General features: G+C 43.8%; 1 protein-coding gene across 1 annotated transcript in view; it reads left to right on the plus strand.

Moving 5' to 3' along the window:
* Positions 1–20,676, plus strand: part of cdh13 (cadherin 13, H-cadherin (heart)) — a 526,046-nt gene extending 505,370 nt beyond the window's left edge. Inside the window, exons 13-14 of the mRNA XM_071326199.1 lie at positions 748–966; positions 19,455–20,676. Of these exons, the coding sequence (XP_071182300.1) occupies positions 748–966; positions 19,455–19,462 (227 nt within the window). The 3' untranslated portion in view covers positions 19,463–20,676. The remainder of the gene's footprint in view (positions 1–747; positions 967–19,454) is intronic.
* The last annotated feature ends 3,916 nt before the right edge of the window (positions 20,677–24,592 follow it).

The raw sequence follows: 24,592 nt of genomic DNA on the forward strand, positions 1-24,592 counted from the left end.
TTATTTCTGTGTGTGTGTGTCTCTGGGTACAGGCGTTAGACAGTAGGCCTACTGTTCCCTACTATATGTCTCCGTAATGTCAGTTTCTATGGGTGGCCTCAGTGGGATAGCATGGCTGTGGAGGAGAGGAGTGACAGACATGGAACACAGACATTGATTTAGGATTTGCATCATGTCTGCCGGACCTGCTGCTCCTCTGATTGAAGGACTGACTGACAGAGGCTAAAGCCTGTGCAAAAGCATTGCATGTGGGTGACAGGGGGAAATGCTCTTCAATCAACTCTGCTGGGATAGATAGGGAGCACAAAGAGATAAGTTGACGAGAAATGGATATACAGCATTCTAGCTAGAATGATCCTGGCCATGACCTATGTGTGTTTACTTCTGTTAGCCTGGTGTGTGTGTGTGTGTGTGTGTGTGTGTGTGTGTGTGTGTGTGTGTGTGTGTGTGTGTGTGTGTGTGTGTGTGTGTGTGTGTGTGTGTGTGTGTGTGTGTGTGTGTGTGTGTGTGTGTGTGTGTGTGCGTGAATTAAATAGCTTCTACTTTTCAGTTTACTGAGATACCATTTTTTCAATTACTCAAATTGACCCCATCCCTGTTGTGTGCATGTGTGCTGTTTATGCATCTCTATTAATTTGTCTGTTTAATTAACTGTCATGATTGTACAGTGTGGCACATGCTCCAGCATGTAAGTATATCAACATAATTATCTTGTCAGTTAACCTCATTGCCTGGTCTCTATTTCAGACACACATGCCCAGATCATGCTCCTACAGAGTATGAAGAGGGCCAACTACCAGTTACCTCTGGTGGTGACAGACTCTGGCCTGCCTCCACTCTCCAACAGCACCGAGATCAAGGTCCAAGTGTGCACCTGTAAGAAGAACAGAATGGACTGCAGCAGTGCTGGCTCTGTATGCTCCAACCTGATGATGCTGCTGGCTCTAGTCCTGCTCTCCCTATTCTGTGAGTATACGGTATCTCTAGTCCTGCTCTCCCTATTCTGTGAGTATACGGTATCTCTAGTCCTGCTCTCCCTATTCTGTGAGTATACAGTATCTCTAGTCCTGCTCTCCCTATTCTGTGAGCATACGGTATCTCTAGTCCTGCTCTCCCTATTCTGTGAGTATACGGTATATCTAGTCCTGCTCTCCCTATTCTGTGAGTATACGGTATCTCTAGTCCTGCTCTCCCTATTCTGTGAGTATACGGTATCTCTAGTCCTGCTCTCCCTATTCTGTGAGTATACAGTATCTCTAGTCCTGCTCTCCCTATTCTGTGAGTATACGGTATCTCTAGTCCTGCTCTCCCTATTCTGTGAGCATACGGTATCTCTAGTCCTGCTCTCCCTATTCTGTGAGTATACGGTATCTCTAGTCCTGCTCTCCCTATTCTGTGAGCATACGGTATCTCTAGTCCTGCTCTCCCTATTCTGTGAGTATACGGTATCTCTAGTCCTGCTCTCCCTATTCTGTGAGTATACGGTATCTCTAGTCCTGTTCTCCCTATTCTGTGAGCATACGGTATCTCTAGTCCTGCTCTCCCTATTCTGTGAGTATACACTAGCTCTTGTCGGTTGTGACTATGTGGTGTACAGCTATGGACGAGTTTACCATTAAACTACCACAATAATTTGGACTTAGGTTTTGTAGCCAGATGATGAGTCAGAGTCGTTGTCGGATTTTACTGTTGGTTTCACATACAAAATAATTGTACAGTTTCAGTTTCAGCACAATTGTTTATTTTTGATGAAAGTACTGTTGATGAGTGTACTGTTACTTGTATGTGTTGTATGCGTTGTATGCATGTGCTTGCTGTGATTGTCATCCCCTGATATTGGCTACACTAGCTATTTCCCACACCGCTGCGGGACATCAGTGCACCGTTGTGGGACAATACAATCCTGGGAGGGAAAAAATTGGCCACGTTACTAGCTACTGCTGGCGACACAGTGATACAGCTACCCAGTGGGAAGCATCCCACGTCGGCAAGCACACCGGTGCACTGGTCATTTGCTTGCCTTGTCGCCTTGCTTACGGGGGTGCAGTAACGTTAGCTAATTGGCATGTCACTGTGACATCCATATGAACACTAGCTAGCTGGCATCACAGATGATTGGGGTAACCAGTTAGTTAAAAGTATATAAAATGAATTTAGATTACCTCATACTTATTTTTTATTTGTATTTTTACCCCCTTTATCATGATATCAAATTGCGATCCAATCTCATCGATGCAACTCCCCAACCGACTCGGGAGAGGCGAAGGTCGAGTAATGTGTCCTCCGAAACATGACACGCTAAACCACCCTTCTTAACATCCGGCTACTTAACCTGGAAGCAAGCCGCACCAATGTGTCGGAGGAAACACCGCTCAACTGACGACTGAAGTCAGCCTGGCCCGGCATGCCACAAGGAGTCGCTAGAGCGCGATGAGCCAAGTAAAGCCCTCGCGCCCAAACCCTCCCCTAACCCAGACAACGCTGTGCGCCGTCCTATGGGACTCCAGGTAACGGCCTGTTGTGACACAGCCTGGGATCAAACCCGGGTCTGTAGTGACGCCTCATGCACTGCGATGCAGTGCCTTGGCCCGCTGCGCCACTCGGGGGGCCCTTGACCACATACTTTTTCATAGGTCTGCAGCACACTAAATGGAGACTTAACGAACACCCCTCGCATGATGATAGTGGTGCTAGTTTCCCAACCAGGGGTGGTACAGTATATAACAGACACAATCTCATCCATAATGTTCTAAAACCTTTACACCGCAGACGTACAGTTCTATCCAGACTCCACATTCCTCTGCCTTAAACGTTAATGGTATCTGTGCTTGTTGATGGTGGTAAAACTGCAGCTGCTGCTGCTGCTGCTAATATCGACATGCCTTGGGCAGAATATGCGCTCATTTAATCTCAGGCGTCTTTACAGCGACTTTTAGACCTGTTCCCAGCGTCTCTTCCGTTTGTGTTGGTGTGTCTGTGTCTCCCCCACCGTTAATCTAGCATCCCCCGCTACAGCCAGGAGCTTCCCAGGGACTCCTGTTGGGAGCTCACACTGTATATCTCATTTATACCATTGGTGATACATGAATAATTTACTCCTCCATTGAGAATGGGAGGCATAATGGTGCACTTTTAACAGCCAGTCTTCTGGAGTAATAAAATAACTTTCAACTGTTAAATAGATGCCTATCCTGGGTTCAGAGGGGGATTGTGGGCTGGGCTGGTTTTACGGCTGAGTTCCGTGCCCACGGCAGTGTTTGGCAGGAGGGGAGCCAGAGAATGGAGGGAGGGAGGAGGGAGAAAGGGAGGAGGATGTCCCATCTGTAATTCAACGCACAATGGAGCCATTGAGAGTGTTGAGCAAAAGACGCCTGCAGGCCTGATCATACCAAGCAGCCACTAACTCTCTCCCTCATCAATCTCTCTCTCTATTCGCTCACCCGCTTCCATTGCCCTTCTCTCTCAGTTTTTCTCCTTCTCTATCACTCATTCATTCACTCTCTCTCTATCTTTATCTCTCAATCTCCAGGCATCCCTGACTTACAATCACAATCTCTTTTCCTCATCTCCTAATTTTCTCTCCAAATCTCTCTATCTCACCTCGTTCCTCCATCCATCACTCTCCCTTTGGGTATGTAATCTCTCCATCTGTCCTCTTTTCTGTCTCACTACTTTCTCTCTCTCCCCCTCTCTCTGCCTCTCTAAGGCCAGCTGTGAGGCCAGGGGCATACAGACAGGGCCCTGACGATAGACCAGATAACTGAACTGACTGGGTTCACTCAGTGGACCTGAGGAGGGATCTAGACATTCAACCTGACGCATCCCAGATATGATTATTCATGATAAGCCTGCTTTCTCTCTCTCTCGCTCTCTCTCTCTCTCGGTGGTCTATGTGTTAGATGCTTTGTTATCAGTGGCCAATGTGGAAACAGCCGGTGTGTGTATGAGCCCAGTTAATGTTAATTGGGTGGCATGCAGAGCTTCTCATTGGCATTCATTATGACACACCATAATGTACTGATAGACCTCGGCATTCATTAACCAACTAAAGCATGTCGTTTCATTGGCCAAAACCATAGCTGAATGGGGTGTGTTATGTGGAGTCGCAGTATAGCATCAACAGCAGGCACTGCAGCATATTATTAAGCTGAGCTCTGCAGCATGGAGAGACAGGTAGTGATATATGGAGAGAGGTCATCTTTGTCTGTGTCTCCAGTGGGAGCTGGTGAGAAGAGAGCTGGGCCATAGAGGTCCCCTCTGTATCAGAGTCGGTACAGCGATACACAGAGAGAGATGACTTCTGTCAGGCCACATCAGCCAGACCCAGGCTCTACCGCTCAGGCACAGATAGAAGAGACTGATCACTCTTGTCGCGGAGCCAGATAGTGAGAGAAGTCGAGGAGAAAGATACTGTGATTTCAATTCCCTTATCACCAGACTGAACTCTGACCCCTCAGCAGAAAGACAGTGAAAAAATGGAAGTCTGAGAGAGTCTGAGAGAAGAAAGGTGTGGGGAGATTAGACTGTCTGTACCCCCTCTGACACGAATCACACACGCACACACACACATATCCAATCTCATACTGTACGTGCATGCTGTCTAACACCCACACTCTCTCCCTTCCATACTGTACGTACCACAGGCAGGTTGGGAGGACGGGCTCATAATAATCACTGGAATGGAATTTATGGAATGGTTTCAAACCATTCATGTGTTTGTTACTATTGTTACCTCCCCTCACCAGCCCCCTGTGGTACGTACATTTATGTGCCTTCACCCACACACTGTAAAGACACCATTTCTGAACACATTCACACACATGTACTTTCTGTAAGATTGTCATTTACACTGCATCTGCCTGCAGGCCTTCTATAGCAGGCTCTATGTATGGGAAGGAAAGGTCTGAAACACTGTATGGGTGGTGGAGCTTGCTGTAAGTCCACCAGAGAGGACTGCACTCAACCTAAGGAGAGATGCTGCTCCATCATATGGTTGGGCAATATTACGATAGTAACAAATATCGAAGATGATTGACAGCCATCTAATTATTTAAAAATCCACATTTTCTCTTTTCTAACTTCTGTTTTTATGCATGCTGGCTTTCTCCCGCCTCCTCCCGCCCTGCTACTTCATGATCAAACAATTAATTTCTTTAACAGAGTCCTCTGAAAGTTTTAAGTTGTTTCTGAATAACCTAAAAACATGACAAGCCTAAGGTAATAATGAGTTAATTCTAACAAACAATAGCAATATAGAAAAATCTAACGAGTAGTTTGAACAAATCTTACAGTTGAGCGAAGCTTAGTCTAAAAGAAAGAAGGCAACAGTAAACATGTCGTTCCCCACGAATGATGCAGGGCCAGTGGTGTCTGAGATATTGCATGGGTTAACTAGACTCATATCCCTGAGCATGTGTGTCAAATTTCAGTTCAAACAGTTCAAAAGATATAAAAGTGCCTGTTGTAGCACCACCGTGTGGTCAATATGAATGTTCTTGCATATATTAAGTCTTCACACTGTTTGCAATATGTGTACACATTTTTGTTACAATACAAATATCCTTGACTGATTTATATGCATTTATGTGAAAGGCCACACCCACATGAATGTTTATTGGTCAATAGTGGCCATGTTGTTTTTGGTACTAGTCTGGGAAATATTACGTTGAGAGACCATTGTCCATAGATGCCACATATACAGTTTCGTGCAGATCAGTCATTCAGTGCCAGAAGAGTATCATTTTTCACAAAATTCTAAATGGCGGAAAATCTGTCATGGTGGACCTTATGGGTCCCTAGTCAAATTTCTTCCTTGTGAGGAGAGGGACCTATGTACCGAATTCCATGACTGAGGGTCAAATGGGATGAGGGGCGTGACCTTTCAAAGTTAGCATTTTCATTCTGTTGTTATAGTGACCCCATCTGGCCAATCAGTGTAATTTAGTAAATTCCGGATCTCTATGGCAAGATGCATCATTCACCCAAGTTTTGTCAATATCGGGCCCGTGCTGTTTTGAGATATCACGTGTGATAAACGCACTAACGTACTAACAGACGGAAACAGATAAACAGTCCCCTCCCCGACTTCATCATGCATCCCTCCTCCTTGCTGTTCCGAACCAAACGGCCAAAGCCAAATCCTACTAATTAAAATACCCCATCAAAAGTATTAAGAAAAGTTAAAGTTATTAAGAATATTTCCCAAATAGGCTATTCTAATTAAGTGTTTAATGTCCTAGTTGTAGACCTAATAACAGTGGAAGATTTCTGGGGACAGTTACATGCTTTGCAGCCAGGTTGTCATGATTTCATATCAAATCAAATCAAAATAAAATGTTATTTGTCACATATAACAGGTTTCAGTTCAAACAGTGAAATGCTTACTTACAAGCCCTTAACTAACAATGCAGTTTTAAGAAAATACCAACAAAAAAAGCAAGAGATAAGAAATGCAAATAATTAAGGAGCAGCAGTAAATAACAATAGTGGGGCTATATACAGGGGGTACTGGTTCAGAGTCAACGTGTCTATGTGCAGGGGCACCGGTGTCGAGGTAATTGAGGTAATTATGTACATGGAGGTAGGGTTATTAAAGTGGCTATGCATAGATAATAACAGAGAGTAGCAGCAGCGTAGGGGGATGGGGAGGGGGGGTGCAAAAAGTCTGGGTAGCCATTTGAATAGCTGTTCAGGAGTCTTATGTCTTGGGGGTGGAAGCTGTTTAGAAGCCTCTTGTACCTAGACTTGGCGCTCAGGTACTGCTTGCGGTGCGGAAGTGAGAGAATAGTCTATGACTAGGGCCTTCCTTTGACACTGCCTGGTATAGAGGTCCTGGATGGCAGGAAGCTTAGCCCAGGAGATGTACTGTGCCTTGCGGTCGAAGGACGAGCAGTTGCCATACCAGACAGTGATTCAACCCGTCAGGATGCTCTCGATGCCAAATCATGCCAAATCTTTTCAGTCTCCTGAGGGGGGATAGGTTTTGTCGTGCCCTCTTCAACTGTCATGGTGTGCTTGAACCATGTTAGTTTGTTGGTGATGTGGACACCAAGGAACTTGTTCCACTACAACCTGCTCCACTACAACCTGCTCCACTACAGCCCCGTCGATGAGAATGGGCGTGTGTCAGTCCTCCTTTTCCTGTAGTCCACAATCATCTCCTTTGTCTTGATCACGATGAGGGAGAGGTTGTTGTCCTTGCACCACACGGCCAGGTCTCTGACCTCCTCCCTATAGGCTGTCTTATCATTGTTGGTGATCAGGCCTACCACTGTTGTGTCATCAGCAAACTTAATGATGGTGTAGGAGTTGTGCCTGGTCGTGCAGTCATGAGTGAACAGGGACTACAGGAGGGGACTAAGCACGCACCCCTGAGGGGCCCCCCGTTTTGAGGATCAGCGTGGCGGATGTGTTGTTAGCTGCCCTTACCACCTGGGGGCGGCCCGTCCGGAAGTCTAGGATCCAGTTGCAGAGGGAGGTGTTTAGTCCCAGGGTCCTTAGCTTATTGATGAGCTTTGAGGGCACAATGGTGTTGAACGCTGAGCTGGAGTCAATGAATAGCATTTTCACATAGGTGTTCCTTTTGTCCAGGTGGGATAGATGCAATAGAGATTGCATCATCTGTGGATCTGTTGGGGCGGTATGCAAATTGGAGTGGGTCTAAGGTTTATGGGATAATGGTGTTGATGTGAGCCATGACCAGCCTTTCAAAGCATTTCATGGCTACAGACGTGAGTGCTACAGGTCGGTAGTCATTTAAGCAGGTTACCTTCGTGTTCTTGGGCACAGGGACTATGGTGGTCTGCATGAAACATGTTGGTATTACAGACTCAGACAGGGAGAGTTTGAAAATATCAGTGAAGACACTTGCCAGTTGGTCAGCACATGCTCGGAGAACACATTGCCCGAACCTCCCGAGTGGGGCAGTAGTCTAAGAAACTGCATCTCACTGTGCCACTGCATTACATCCTGCCGTGATTGGGAGTCCCATAGGGCGGCGCACAATTGGCCCAGCGTCGTCCGGGTTTGGCCGGGGTAGGCCGTCGTTGTAAATAAGAATTTGTTCTTAACTGACTTGGCTAGTTAAATAAAGTTTATTTTATTTTTTAAACTAAACAATCTTCTTCAGTGGGCAGCAAGCTCCAAAGTGACTGTCTCTCTGCCCACCCCAGCACAACAGAAACATCCATATCCACATGAACCCTCCTGCTCCTTGCCTACTTTTCCAGGATAAAGAACTCAGCCGGGTTACTTTTACAGACCCTTAAATAATGTATGCAAGCCTCTGGGACAGAGCCGGTGTTAAGCATACACAAATATTCCACTCTTTAGACCTAAGCAGCTAGGTCCCTGGCTGAATCCTGGAGCTTATGGGTCCAGTCGCAACAAAGCCTCCTTCACTCACGCCGCCAAACTTACCCTAGTAAAACTGACTATCCTACCGATCCTCGACTTCGGCGATGTCATCTACAAAATAGCTTCCAATGCTCTACTCAGCAAACTGGATGCAGTTTATCACAGTGCCATCCGTTTTGTTACTAAAGCACCTTATACCACCCACCACTGCGACCTGTATGCTCTAGTCGGCTGGCCCTCGCTACATGTTCGTCGTCAGACCCACTGGCTCCAGGTCATCTACAAGGCTATGCTAGGTAAAGCACTGCCTTATCTCAGTTCACTGGTCAAGATGGCAACACCCACCCGTAGCACGCGCTCCAGCAGGTGTATCTCACTGATCATCCCTAAAGCTAAAACCTCATTTGGCCGCCTTTCCTTCCAGTTCTCTGCTGCCTGCGACTGGAACGAATTGCAAAAATCTCTGAAGTTGGAGACTTTTATCTCCCTTAACAACTTTAAACATCTGCTATCTGAGCAGCTAACCGATCGCTGCAGCTGTACATAGTCCATCGGTATATAGCCCACCCAATTTACCTACCTCATCCCCATACTGTTTTTATTTATTTACTTTTCTGCTCTTTTGCACACCAGTATCTCTACTTGCACATGATCATCTGATGATTTATCACCCCAGTGTTAATCTGCTAAATTGTAATTATTCGCTCCTATGGCCTATTTATTGCCTACCTCCTCATGCCTTTTGCACACATTGTATATAGATTCTCTTTTTTTTCTTTTTTTCCCCTACTATGTTATTGACTTGTTTATTGTTTACTCCATGTGTAACTCTGTGTTGTTGTCTGTTCACACTGCTATGCTTTATCTTGGCCAGGTCGCAGTTGCAAATGAGAACTTGTTCTCAACTAGCCTACCTGGTTAAATAAAGGTGAAATAAAATGTTAAAAAAGTCAGTCCCTGTTGATGTGTGAGCCTCTACAGTGCGATGGGAGTGTAGCAGGACTTTCCCACATACCTGTACCTCATGAGGCCTCAAATCCCACCTTGAGTTCTGCTGTTGTACCTCTGTTAACAGAGCCTAATTGGACAGGGTGGATTTCATGTCAAGCAACATACAGATTTAGCGTGTGTGTATTGTTTTGTTTGTTTGTGTGTGGTGGATTAAATTATCTGGATGGTGCTTACTGTTTGCAGGCAAACAAAATAATGGCCATTGTTAGTAAGAGTACTAATACATGTAGGATAGCTAATGTGTTGAGGAATTTCTCTCATTTAGATTGTAAAACCAATTTGCCAGTTTGACAGAGATGACCACAGTGCCCCCTGTCTCACTGTCAGTGAATGGCCTGACTGACTGACAGAGTGTGTTTGTATTACAGTCCCTCCAGTATTTTGTGATTCTGCGATTGCAGAATTTTTTTACAAAATCAACAATTCCCTGAAAATTATGGCTTGCAAATTTGGCCAATAACCGCACTATTACTGCATAAAACTGTCAAATCATTGCAATATTACTGCGTATAACTATCCGATCACCGCACTACGAAAAGGGGGTGCGCAATTGTAACCACTCACCTTACTTTTGTTGCATAAAATGGTTTAATCAAGCAACACGTCAACAAACTTTCCACCACATTTTTGTGATAAATCAGACAAAATCATCGCAACTTGCCAAGCAAAATGTAAGAATTGTCGCAACAAAATCAAGCATTTTGGCCTGCAACTATCACAAAAGAATGCTGCAGAATCCTGAAGGGACTGGTACTATCTTTCTCCAGCAGGTTCTGGCAGGTCTGAAATAGAAGTCTAGCATCATGTGATGTTAGGGCTGTAGGAGCTGCTGGATGGACAGCAGCATGTAAATACAGCAAATAGAGTTGTTTTTTTCACATGAGCGCTGTGGGCACCACTGGCCTTTTAAGATAATTTTGTTTTAATGTATTTAGCTTATGAGGGAAACACATGTGAGTGGCGGTGATAAAGTGAAAGGCATGGGTGAACGAGCAGCTGCAGTATTAAACCAGTTGACATTTCCTCTCCTACTCCCATTGGGCTGTCTCAAGGCTCAGTCACCCTCTTGCAATCTCCCCTATGCCCACAGCCCATCACTGCCTGTTCTGCTTTCTAACATATATCCTGGGCTGTGTACTAGTTACAGTATAATGTTGGCCGCATTGGGACACATTCACAATGATGAGCCTGTTATCAGCTATCAGTTAAAGGCTAAAATGTTGATGAGGCTCTTTAAGGCATATTTGACATTTATTCCCCGTGTGGGTGTGTTGTTGTTACTGTTGTTCTCGGAAGCTCAGGTGAGCACTGTGGGATTTTATAAGCTGTTGGAGATTTGATAAAGGGCTGCTGCCGAATCTCAGAGAAAGAAAAGGCAATTAATCCACAAATAGGGAAATAAACCCAGGCAGATAGCATGCCTCAGTCAGCCAACGTGCATCCACCCTCCCTGATGAGTACACACACACACACACACACACACACACACACACACACACACACACACACACACACACACACACACACACACACACACACACACACACACACACACACACACACACACACACACACACACACACACACACACACACACACACACACACACACACACACAGTGATGTTTAAATCCCCTTTTCTGCCCAGACAGCCACTTTCCCCGCTCTAATCCACTCGGTAACAGGTTATTTAGGAGGAGGAGAAATGGGATCCGCCTCCTCCTTGGTAATTTTAATTATTCCTCTTTTAATCCCTTTGTTTTGATTTAATAGGTATGACATTACCTGGTTGATAAACCCTCTTCCCCTACAATTAAAAATGCTAAAATCTTTGTTTGCCAATGTCATGTTTAATACTGTGTCTAGCCTAGTCACGACTGTTTTACTGAATTATGGCACTTGACACTTTGAGATAGTTCATCAAAACAGCGAAGTGGGTGTGTTGTTTCCTACCGTCACCACCTGGGGGCGGCCCGTCAGGAAGTTCAGGACCCAGTTCCACAGGGTGAGGTTCAGACCCAGGGCCCCGAGCTTAATGATGAGCTTGGAGGGTACTATGGCGTTGAAGGTTGAGCTACAGTCAATGAACAGCATTCTTACGTAGGTATTCCTCTTGTCCAAATGGGATAGGGCAGTGTGCAGTGCGATGGCGATTGCATTGTCTGTTGATCTATTAGGGTGGTAAGCAAATTGAAGTGGGTCTAGGGTGTCAGGTAAGGTAGAAGTGATATGATTCTTAACTAGCATCTCAAAGCACTTCATGATGACAGAAGTGAATGGTTCGGGGCAATAGTAATTTAGTTCAGTTACCTTTGCTTTCTTGGGTACAGGAACAAAGGTGGACATCTTGAAGCAAGTGGGTACAGCAGAATGGGATTGGGAGAGATTGAATATGTCCGTAAACACTCCAGCCAGCTGGTCTGCGCATGCTCTGAGGACGCGGCTGGGGATGCCGTTTGGGCTGGCAGCCTTACGAGGGGTTAACACACTTAAATGTCTTCTTCACGCGGGCCACATTCCTTTGGAGTGGGCCGTGTCGGTGGCACTGTGTTATCCTCAAAGCGGGCGAAGAAGGTGTTTAGCTTGTCCGGAAGAAAGACTTCGGTGTCCTCGACGTGGCTGGTTTTCCCTTTGTAATCCGTGATTGTCTCGTGTCTGAGCCGTTGAATTGCGACTCCACTTTGTCTCTGTACTGAAGTTTTGCCTGTTTGATTGCCTTAAGGTGGGAATAACTACACTGTTTGTATTCTACCATATTCCAGTCACCTTGCCATGGTTAAATGCGGTGGTTTGCGCTTTCAGTTTTGTGCAAATGCAGCTATCTATCCACCGTTTCTGGTTTGGGTAGGTTTTAATAGTCACCGTGGGAACAACATCCTCTATACACTTCCTGATGAACTCAGTCACCGTGTCCGTGTATACGTCAATGTTATTGTGAGAGGCTACCCGGGACATATCCCAGTCCACGTGATCAAAACAATCCTGAAGCATGGATTACGATTGGTCAGACCAGCGTTGAATAGACCTTAGCACGGTACTTCCTGTTTGAGTTTCTGCCTATAGGAAAGGAGGATCAAAATGTTGTGATCTGATTTGCTGAAGGGAGAGCGGGGAGGGCCTTGTAGGCATCTCAAAAAGGGGGAGTAGCAGTGGTCTAGTGTTTTTCCAGAGCGAGTACTACAGTCAATGTGTTGATAGAACTTTGGAAGTGTTTTCCTCAAATTTGCTTTGTTAAAATCGCCAGCTGCAATAAATGTTGCCTCAGGATATGTGGTTTCCAGTTTGCATAAAGTCGAATGTAGTTCCTTGAGTGCCGTCGTGGTATTTGCTTGAGGGGTAATATAAACGGCTGTGACTATAACCGAAGATAATTATCCTGGGAGGTAATACGGTTGGCATTTGATTGTGAGGTATTCTATGTTGGGTGAAGAAAAGGATTTGAGTTTCTGTGTGTTATCACAATCACACCATGAGTCATTAATTATGAAACATACACCACCGCCTTTCTTCTTCCCGGAGAGTTCTTTATTCCTGTCTGCGCGATGTACTTAGAACCCAGCTGGCTGTATGGATGGGGACAGTATATCCCGAGAGATCCATGATTCTGTGAAACAGAGTATGTTACAGTCCCTAATGTCTCTCTAGAAGGAGATCCTCGCCCTGAGCTCGTCTACTTTATTGTCCAGAGACTGAACATTAGCGAGTAATATACTCGGAAGCAGTGGAAGGTGTGCACGCCTCCTGAGTCGGACTAGAAGTCCTCTCCGAATACCTTTTCTCCGCCGGCAGCATCTTGGATTAGCCACTTGGACAAGTTCAATTGCCCTGAGGGGTACAAACAAAGTATCATGGTCATAATGCTGGTGAGTTACCTTCGCTCTGATATCCCAAAGTTATTTCCAGCTGTATGTAATAACACAAAAAACGTAATGGGCTAATAATGTAAGAAATAACACACAAAAAAAGGAAATACTGCAAAGTTGCTTAGGAGCTGGAAGCAGAGCTGCCATGTCTGTCGGTGCCATGTCGGTTTGGCAAAGAATAATTTGAACAGCACATATCTTTTTTTCATACTATAAAACGCAAATGTTTCTAGTTGTTCTAGTTGTCAGAACTACTCTCTTTAAAGTCATAATGGGAAGCAGAGAGTGACAGTGAGGGTTGTTGCTATATGATTAGACTTTCAAAGGGCAAACTTTACACTCCTCCTTCTCTTTACAAATGGAGCAGATATTGGATATGGCTCACTGTATGCTGTGAGACGTGTCTCCTGACATATTGACATTGAGAATGAGATGAAGATGGAGGAGAGAAGGAAGGGTAGATCCACAGGCAGGCAGGGAGGATGGTAATTATTCTGGACTGGATTTTACGAGGGCAGCGTGTGAGTTATTATGTTTGCCCCAACTCCAGCTGACTTCTGCCAGTAGCACTTTCACCCAATTAAGGTGATGTTGATTAGATCAAACAGCCCTCTGTCTCCCTCTATCCCTCTCTCTCTATCCTTCTTTCCGTCTCTTTCTCTCTCTCTCTCCCTCGTTCTTTCTCTCTCCATCATTCCCTCCACATCTCAGCCTCTCCAGGTACAGCAGGTGTGCTGGTCACATTTCCCTTCCCATTTTCGCTCAGATTGGTGGGGGTAAGGGTCTCTCTTATCCGCTCCGTGCCTGACTTTTTTGCCTCCATGTGAGAGCTGAAGTGAATTGATTTAGCTGTTTATTTTCATTTTTCAGGCCGTGAGTTTTTAGCCAGAGGGGAAAGAATTGGTATGTTTCAAGGCCCGCACGAGTGGATAAAGGTTCCCAGAGTCTCATTACATTCGCAAAACACATCTCTGAAGCGTGAGTGTCTTCGCTGTGCTCCAGAGTGTTATTCAACTTATAGTTCCTTTGCAGAATCACTTAGAGCAACACAGTAGAAAAGAGGCTCAGTGAAAAACAACTGTGAAAATAAAAAATCTATAGTTCCTCCCATTAGATATATCCCCCATCAAATCAGGCCCGCTTCGATCGTTTCGAAATTTTGGGATGTCTAAGGGCCAATTCATTTCAGAATGTCTCACAAAATTACAGTTCACATTTCTCAAAACCACTCTCTAAACTTATTTTGAGGACACAGTGGAGAAAGAGGAGCAAAGACAGATGGAAGAAGAGAAAGACATATTTCACTTCAAATAAAACAGAAAAGTTTTAATCCCCCCCCCCCCCCCACACACACACACACACAAAGGGAAAAGGGAGCTGAATACAAATCAATGAAACTCCTGAACATGTAATAAAATGGCTACCCAAACTATTTGCATTGCCCCCGCCCTCTTTTACACCACTGCTACTGTCTGTTGTTATCATCTACAGTGGGGAGAACAAGTATTTGATACACTGCCGATTTTGCAGGTTTTCCTACTTACAAAGCATGTAGAGGTCTGTAATTTTTATCATAGGTAAACTTCAACTGTGAGAGACGGAATCTAAAACAAAAATCCAGAAAATCACATTGTATGATTTTTAAGTAATTCATTTGCATTTTATTGCATGACATAAGTATTTGATCACCTACCAACCAGTAAGAATTCCGGCTCTCACAGACCTGTTAGTTTTTCTTTAAGAAGCCCTCCTGTTCTCCACTCATTACCTGTATTAACTGCACCTGTTTGAACTCGTTACCTGTATAAAAGACACCTGTCCACACGCTCAATCAAACAGACTCCAACCTCTCCACAATGGCCAAGACCAGAGAGCTGTGTAAGGACATCAGGGATAAAATTGTAGACCTGCACAAGGCTGGGACGAGCTACAGGACAATAGGCAAGCAGCTTGGTGAGAAGGCAACAACTGTTGGCGCAATTATTAGAAAATGGAAGAAGTTCAAGATGACGGTCAATCACCCTCGGACTGGGGCTCCATGCAAGATATCACCTCGTGGGGCATCAATGATCATGAGGAAGGTGAGGGATCAGCCCAGAACTACACGGCAGGACCTGGTCAATGACCTGAAGAGAGCTGGGACCACAGTCTCAAAGAAAACCATTAGTAACACACTACGCCGTCATGGATTAAAATCCTGCAGCGCACGCAAGGTCCCCCTGCTCAAGCCAGCGCATGTCCAGGCACGTCTGAAGTTTGCCAATGACCATCTGGATGATCCAGAGGAGGAATGGGAGAAGGTCATGTGGTCTGATGAGACAAAAATATAACTTTTGGGTCTAAACTCCACTCGCTGTGTTTGGAGGAAGAAGAAGGATGAGTACAACCCCAAGAACCCATCCCAACCGTGAAGCATGGAGGTGGAAACATCATTCTTTGGGGCTGCTTTTCTGCAAAGGGGACAGGACGACTGCACCGTATTGAGGGGAGGATGGATGGGGCCATGTATCGCGAGATCTTGGCCAACAACCTCCTTCCCTCAGTAAGAGCATTGAAGATGGGTCGTGGCTGGGTCTTCCAGCATGACAATGACCCGAAACACACAGCCAGGGCAACTAAGGAGTGGCTCCGTAAGAAGCATCTCAAGGTCCTGGAGTGGCCTAGCCAGTCTCCAGACCTGAACCCAATAGAAAATCTTTGGAGGGAGCTGAAATTCCGTATTGCCCAGCGACAGCCCCGAAACCTGAAGGATCTGGAGAAGGTCTGTATGGAGGAGTGGGCCAAAATCCCTGCTGTAGTGTGTGCAAACCTGGTCAAGAACTACAGGAAATGTATGATCTCTGTAATTGCAAACAAAGGTTTCTGTACCAAATATTAAGTTCTGCTTTTCTGATGTATCAAATACTTATGTCATGCAATAAAATGCAAAGGAATTACTTAAAAATCATACAATGTGATTTTCTGGATTTTTGTTTTAGATTCCGTCTCTCACAGTTGAAGTGTACCTATGATAAAAATTACAGACCTCTACATGCTTTGTAAGTAGGAAAACCTGCAAAATCGGCAGTGTATCAAATACTTGTTCTCCCCACTGTATGTATGGTTGCTTTGATAACTCGACTGGCCGGTGCCCCCTCGCATTGACTCTGTGCCGGTACCCCCCTGTATATGGTCTCGCTGTTGTTATTTTACTGCTGCTCTTTAATTACTTGCTACTTTTATTTCTAATTCATATTTTTTTTTATATATATTTAACTGCATTGTTGTTTAGGGGCTCGTAAGTAAGCATTTCACTGTTGTATTCAACCATGTGACAAATACAATTTGTTTTTGATTTGAATCTAGCTGTGTATACCCAATTTATCAAGGAGAGTGGTGGAATCATTTTTATTTACATATCTCTTTTACACTATTTTGTACTGCATGAATTTTACTTGTCGATCAGCAGTGAAGGAAAATCTTTTGACATTTAGTTTGCTAAAGAAAGCTGGACCCTTGAGCACATCATGAACTTACAACTCTCCATGTATAGATGGGCAATCTCATCTCTTTCTGTATATCAGATATAAAATGCCTTTTCTATGGGCTAAAGAAATGGCCGCTACAATGCCTCCCCATTTACATAGCAGAATCTGTGTAGCATACAGACCTTGAGCAACAGCACAGCTGCTCTGCAGCAGAGAGAGTGCCTGTCTCCACTAGCAACAGGAACGACACACTCCTACACGAGCTCAGGCAGGATCAGTCTCATGGTCCTGAGGGGCTGTCCTTACTGTCCAGACACGGCTGAAAAACAACCATACTCATACAGCGGCTACATATCATAATGGAGAGAGAAAGACAGAGACAGAGTTCTGAGTAGAGCCCACAGTGACAGAACAGAGGAATGAGAGATGGCAGAGGGAGACAGACAGCTGGATCGATAACAACTCACATTTCATAACGCTGTGTGTGGAACACATGTCTGTGTGAAGAAAGGTTTAGCTAGCAGCACAAACTGTACCCAAAGTCTGTGCATCAATCTGATTTATTTCACTATAAGATATATAAATGTATTACCCTACTTTTATGTAACTTCTTATAAATTACTCTGTGTACATATAAAGGCACCAGGCTGCAATTCATGTGTGTTTTTTCTGCTAGTCTTGGGACTTGTTGTCACGCCCTGGCCATAGAGAGGCTTTTATTCTCTATTTTGGTTAAGCCAGGGTGTGACTACGGTGGGCATTCCAGTTTCTTTATTTCTATGTTTTCTGTTTCTATGTTTTGGCCGGGTATGGCTCTCAATCAGGGACAGCTGTCTATCGTTGTCTCTGATTGTCAATCATACTTAGACAGCCTGTTTTTCCACCTTAGTTGTGGGTAGTTGTCTGTGTTAGTGGCCTGTATAGCCCTAGTCAGCTTCACGTTCGTTTCTGTTGTTTCTTGTTTTAATAAATAGCTTTTTCCATCATCAATCTACACACAATACCCCATAATAACAAAGCAAAAACAGTTTTTAGAAATTTGTGCAAATTAAAAACTACAATATCACATTTACATAAGTATTCAGACCCTTCGTTGAGGCACCTTTGGCAGCCATTGCAGCCACGAGTCTTCTTCGGTATGACGCTACATTCTTCTCTGAAGATCCTCTCAAGCTCTGTCAGGTTGGATGGGGAGCGTTGCTGCACAGGTATTTTCAGGTCTCTCCAGAGATGTTCGATCGGGTTCAAGTCCAGGCTCTGGCTGGTTCATTCAAGGACATTCAGAGCCTTGTCCCGAAGCCACTTCACAGTTGTCTTGGCTGTGTGGTTAGGGTCGTTGTCTTTTGGATGTTGAACCTTCATCCCAGTCTGAGGTCCTGAGCACTCTGGAGCAGATTTTCATCAAGGATCTCTCTGTACTTTGCTCTGTTCATCTTTCCCTCATTCCTGACTAGTCTCTCAGTCCCTGCCGCTGAAAAAGTACCCCACAGCATGATGCTGCCACCAGCATGCTTCGCCCTAGGGATGGTGCCAGGTTTCCTTCAGGCCAAAAAGTTCCATCTTGGTTTCATCAGACCAGAGGATCTTGTTTCTCATGTTCTGAGAGTCCTTTAGGTGCCTTTTGAAAAACTCCAAGTGGGCTGTCATGTGCCTTTTACTCGGGAGTGGCTCTGTCTGGCCACTAACATAAAGGCCTGATTGGTGGAGTGCTGCAGAGATGGTTGTCCTTCTGGAAGGTTCTCCCATCTCCACAGAGGAACTCTTGAGCTCTGTCAGAGTGACCATCGGGTTCTTGGTCACCTCCCTGACAAAGGCCCTTCTCCCCCGATTGCTCAGTTTGGCTGGGCGGCCAGCTCTATGAAGAGTCTTGGTGGTTCCAAACTTCCATTAAAGAATGATGGAGGCCACTGTGTTCTTGGGGACCTTCAATTCTGCCAAAAAATGAAATGTTGGCACACTTGCCCAGATCTGTGCCTCGACACAGTCCTGTCTCAGAGTTCTACGGACAATTCCTTCGACCTCATGGCTTGGTTTTTGGTCTGACATGCACTGTCAACAGTGGGACCTTATATAGACAGGTGTGTGCGTTTCCAAATCATGTCCAATCAATTGAATTTACCACAGGTGGACTCCAATCAAGTTGTAGAAACATCTCAAGGATGATCAATGGAAACAGGATGCGCCTGAGCTCAATTTCGAGTCTCATAGCAAAGGGTCTGTATACTTATGTAAATAAGGTATTTCTGTTTTTTCTTTTTTACACATTTGCAAAAATGTCAAAAACATTTTTCACTTTGTCATTATGGGATAGTGTGTATAGATTGCTAAGGATATTTTTTTATGCATTTTAGAATATGGCTGTAATGTAACAAAATGTGGAAAAAGTCAAGGGGTCTGAATAGTTTCCGAATGCACTGTAACCACTATAGAAAATAAATACATGTTCCATTCAGCAGGGTGTGACAGAGGAGCACATGTCATTGTCAAGTTCTCAAATGTTTCCATGGCCATTTTACACAGACCAATTGAGTCTCTTTATTCTGTCTAAATCTGTACCAAGGGTGTATATTTCTATCTTCTCTGTTCTCTCCATCCTGAATGTTTAATGTAGGATACCTATCACCTGTCTTGTGTAATTGATTGCAACTGATCTGTGTTGACGATGCCCTTGACTATCTGTTTATCTTTCTTTTCCTCTCCCTGTCATTCTCTCTTCTGCTTTTTCACTTTCTATCCACTATTCTCTCTTTTCTTACCAGGCCTGTAAATTGTGATGAAACCTACTGTAGTCTACTTGCAACACTGAAGAGAAACAACATATCTCACCTACGCCATCAAGCCTAAGGAGAGAAGACCTCTCACCATAACTAAAACAACTAGCAAACAATTACACAAAAACACAATTCAGACTGGCCCTCTGTGGTATTAAGCTTCTTGGGTTTCCCCACATTATCTTACCCAGCCCCCCACCCCGTTCCACACCAGCTTTTAGTTACTTCCCTTCACCTCTACCCCACCCCTCTCTCCGTCCACTACCGCCCCTAGCTCTGTTCCACCTCCCCTGAACAGTTGTCCTTGCCACTGGTCTTCTCCCTCGCCCATCCTTCTCCCACCCCTCGCCCGCCCGTCTCCTCCGTCCATCTCTGTGGGTTCTGTTGTCACGGACACCACCGCCTGAATGGACTCTTTTGCTGGGCAAGGAAACACTGCATAGTCTGAGCTACTGGATACTGGATGGGGAACAGCATTGACTTTTTGATGTATTACTTTATTTTCTCGTCACAGACGAGTGTATTTGATCTTGTTTCCTACTGTAATGAGAGAAAAAAAACTGTTTTTGTCTGCAGTGGTTGTGGTTAGGGCAAGGTGGTAGCCATAAGCCTTCTCAAGTCAGAAGTTTCTGGAGTCTTTTTTGATTCGTTCTGTTTCTATTGCATTAGTTGTCATGGAGTGGAAAACAATATATCTTTATAGTAACGGTGTGAAACTTACAAAAAAGTACACTATATATATTTTATTTTTTACCATTGTACAAATATATTAATTAACTTATGTATTTGGACTGCCGGCTCTCAATTACCCCCACAGAAAAAAGAGAAACATTTTTGTGGACTTTAGGCACTATTTCTAATGCTATCGATGTGTTTTACTATTTTTAATGTACATCTCCAGTTTTTTGAGAATCTGTGATTAATTTTAATCTGGAGTCTTGAATTGCTTTGCTGATTAGAAATCTGTCTGCCTTGTGTTACATGGTTTTGTTTCTCTGACACTAGTACCGCCTCCCCCTGAGTCACACAAAGAGGTCAAGGAAGGCTAGTGAATTGGTGGTTCGTTTTTTTGCACTCGTAAAAAAAATGGTGTGTGTGGGTTTGTGTGGAAGACCCCATGAGTCACGATAAAGCAAGAAAAATGTGACATTTTGAGTGAGTTATGTCTGTCTTTTGCACTAATTTAATAAAGCCGTTACTGTAATTCCCATCACATTAAGTTTTATTGCTTGTAAGAGCCCCTACAGGGCTTGTAAGTGTGTTTACCAACTGGTTGTGACAGCAAAACGGAGACCCAAGGCTTCTCACAGACATCCTCCTATTACTTATTCATACTCCTTCACACATGGACACCTACATGACAGAGCTCATTTACATAGAGACCACATGTATAGTAGTTGATGAAAGCAGGCATCCCACAGATGATGTGTAGGTAGGTGTGTGTGTGGGAGGGAGGGAGGGATACTCTGTGATTGCCTGAGACAACTCATTGGTTGTGTCTGGCTGGTAGCCTAGTGGTTAGAGCATTGGGCCAGTTCGATTCCCCGAGCCGAGAAGGTGAAAAATGTGTCAATGTGTCCTTGAGCAAGGCACTTAACCCTAATTGCACTTAACCCTAATTACACTCTCAGAGTGTGTCTCAGGGAGAGTTGAGATATGCAAAAAACTTAATGTCCAATTCACACATCAAATAGGACAAATATACTGTATTCAACCACCAAATGATTATTATTTACAATTATTATTATTTGTTTAGCCTTATCTATGAACACATTCTAAAACACATCCTTCTATTCAAGCCGTATCGCAGAAGTTCCCATTTTAGACTGCATTCACGCGAAACGCTGCACATCTCGGCTCAATTGGAAAGTACCTTTACATTTCTATTACGCAATATGTAACGCTTCAGCGATCCAGATTGAACAGAGCACTTCAATTTATTTCTTACACATCCTCTGACAATGTTCTGTGTGATTGCTATTGATTGCTCTCGTCTTGTCTAGACTGCACAGTCATTTTTTGGGACTTCTTTTTTATGTTGATTATAGAAAACCCCTTGTTCTATCTCTCATTAATGCATTTGACAGCATTAAAGCCTTTTGTCAGCCACCCTGAGTGACAGGCTGCTGCTCATTAGGTCTGGGACAGAATACAGACTCCTCAGTCCTCATAGACACACATACACAGACTTTACTAATGGGTCGTTCCACTAATTTACAGACGTAAATGAATCACTAATCACATTAAATAAATAATCATCTTCAGAAAAAGCTTTGTCAAAGCAACCAAATAACTAGGGGAAAACGTGAATACGTTTTGGGGTTAAGTGGGTTAAAATCTGCACAGAGGGACAATTGAAAATGCTTAATTTTTGTGTACTTTACATTTATTTCATTCTCCATGTGTTCGATATTAAAGGGCACTTCATTTAATTTAATAGGCTTTTAAAATTCAATATTGGTGCACAATTTCCACTTAAATATCAAAGGGACACAAAGACACTCATTTCGTGGAACGACCCTAATACACTCCCGTCACTAAATGAACACTGAGGGGATTGGTCATGGTGGTGGAGAGCAGTAGTACGGTAAGTTCACCTGAGGTCAACGTCATGTTACCACATTCAGAGCTCTCTGGTGCTAATACCTAACTCAGGTTAGATTCTGCTGTCTTTCCCACTCTTACAGTTGATTTCCATGAGTTTGTTATTCTGCACTTTGACATTTCCTATTCTGCCAGTGCTGCTTACTGTAGAACATGGAAGGGAATGCTAAAGAAGTCTTTCTCACACAGGATACAGAGCCCACTGGGCACAAAATGGTTGAATCAATGTTGTTTCAATTTAATTTGTCAATTTATTGTGATGTGGAATCTACAGGTAAAATACATTGGATTAGCAAAAAGTCATCAACGTAAACTGTTTTTTTGAGGGTGAAATTTCAACCACAGAATTATGCCATCATGTAACCCAATTTTTCTATATATGTTGAATTTGTACTTTTGAAACATCGTCAGATCTTCAACGTTATATCCGCTATAAGAATAAAATTGTCCAGGCAGCACTTCCTACAGGACAGTTGATCTATTGTCCAGGCAGCACCATTATTAGTATAATGCTAGCTGGATAATGCAACAAATACGTAACCCGGCCTATCTTTAGGCCTAAACACTAAATGACAGAACTCATGTTAATTATGATAGCAGGGATATTGGAGAAAGGTTTATATACCGTGTCTGATTATGGGTAGCTAGTAACCTAGCGTAGCAGGCGTAAAAGAAGCGCCTGAAACTAGATCCCTTACATACCGGTCTTGACTAGAAGGAGGTTTTCTTCTGCACTGTTCAACCAATCCAGTGAATGTGGAGGAGTTGTCACGACTTCAACCGAGGCAGGCTCTCCTTCCCGTTCGGGTGGCGCTCGGCGGTCGTCGTCACCGGCCTACTAGCTGCCACTGACTCTTTTTCCTCCCCCTCCTTATGTGTTTATTTGTATCACCTGTGTTCAGTTAGTTGTTAATTAGTGTGGCTTTATTAGTCAGCCAGCCCGTACGCTTCTTTGTGCGGGATTGTTATATTGTAGCTTTTGGATTTCGGGAGGTTCTATTGTTATTGTGGACTGGGTTTGTTTCTCGTGTCGTTGGACCGTTGTGTATGACACCCAGTACGTCCGTGTTTTGTTTGCCAGTTGGGCATTAAAGACTCAACATATTGAAGCTCTGCTGTTCCTGCGTCTGACTTCGCACCCCCCGACACCCAGGTCGTTACAGAAGTTAAGATTGAGGGTTGCCTTGTTAACGTCCAAAAGTGGAAGTCGCACCCATTTCCCCTGAAAACCGGAACATCCGGTTGTTGGGGGCTTGGCAGAGGCTAGCTAGCTACTAACATTAGGCTAATTGTAGAGCCTTTGCTACCACAGATTCCCACAAAGTCTCAGACTCCAGGACGGACAAATGCTTCTAAGAAAGAAACAAATGAAGACACAAACGTTATCGATTTCAATTGTTACTTGTAATGTAAAAAGAGGAGAAAAAGACAATCCTGTTATTCACCATATTTATAGGATGCAGTTTTGAGTCACCACTAAAATAGTTATTTTGTGTTATTGAGAATCCCTATATGTTTGTTTAATCTAATTATGAATCTAAAAATAAAAATCCTTATTATTCTGTAAGAAATATAAGGTATTTTTATATGTTGCAATAAAGTTGGCGAAAGTAGAAGCTTATCCTTTGCAGGTATTTTCACTTAGTAATGAGTCGTAAGTATAGTGGCTATAGAAATCTACACCCCTTTGAATTTTTTTCACATGTTGTTGCGTTACAAAATGGGATTAAATTGGATTTCATTTTCATTTTTGTCAAGATCAACACAAGATACTAATGTCAAAGTGAAAAAATAAATAAAACACTACTATGCAGTACCTTGATTAGACAAGTATTCACCCTCTAAGTAAATACATGTTAGAAACACCTTTGGCAGTGATTACAGCTGTGACTTTTCTTGGATAAGTCTCTTTGTATTGTGCAATATTAGCCTATTATTGTTATCAACATTTTTCAAGCTCTGTCAAGGTGTTGGGGATCATGGCTAGACAGCCATTTCCAAGGATTTCAATAGATTTCCAAACAGATTTAAGTCAAAACTGTAACGTGGCCACTCAGGAACATGCACTGTGTTCTTGGTAAGCAACTCCAGTGTAGATTTGGCTTTGTGTTGTCGGTTATTGTCATGTTGAAAGGTGAATTCCTCTCCCAGAGTCTGGGGTAAAGCAGACTGAAGCAGGTTTTCCTCTAGGACTTTGCTTGTGCTTAGCTCCATCCTGTTTATTTTTATCCTGAAAAACTCTGCAGTCTTTGACGATGTCAAATATACCCAAACCATGATGCAGCCACCACCATGCTTGAAAATAAGGAGGCAGTACTCAGTGATGTGTTCTGTTTGCCCCAAACATAAGACTTTGCATTTAAGCCAAAAATGCTTCCTTTGCTGTGTTTTTTTAAAGTATTAATTTATTGCCTTCTTGCAAACATATGTGACCTACCGGCTCGATTCGGTCTTATGTAGCAAAATTTGAAATTGTATTACATTACATTGGATAAAAGTAGAGAGTCAGAGCTAGAAAATGG

The sequence above is a fragment of the Salvelinus alpinus genome, chromosome 9, assembly GCF_045679555.1.
Source record: "Salvelinus alpinus chromosome 9, SLU_Salpinus.1, whole genome shotgun sequence".
Classification (NCBI taxonomy): domain Eukaryota; kingdom Metazoa; phylum Chordata; class Actinopteri; order Salmoniformes; family Salmonidae; genus Salvelinus; species Salvelinus alpinus.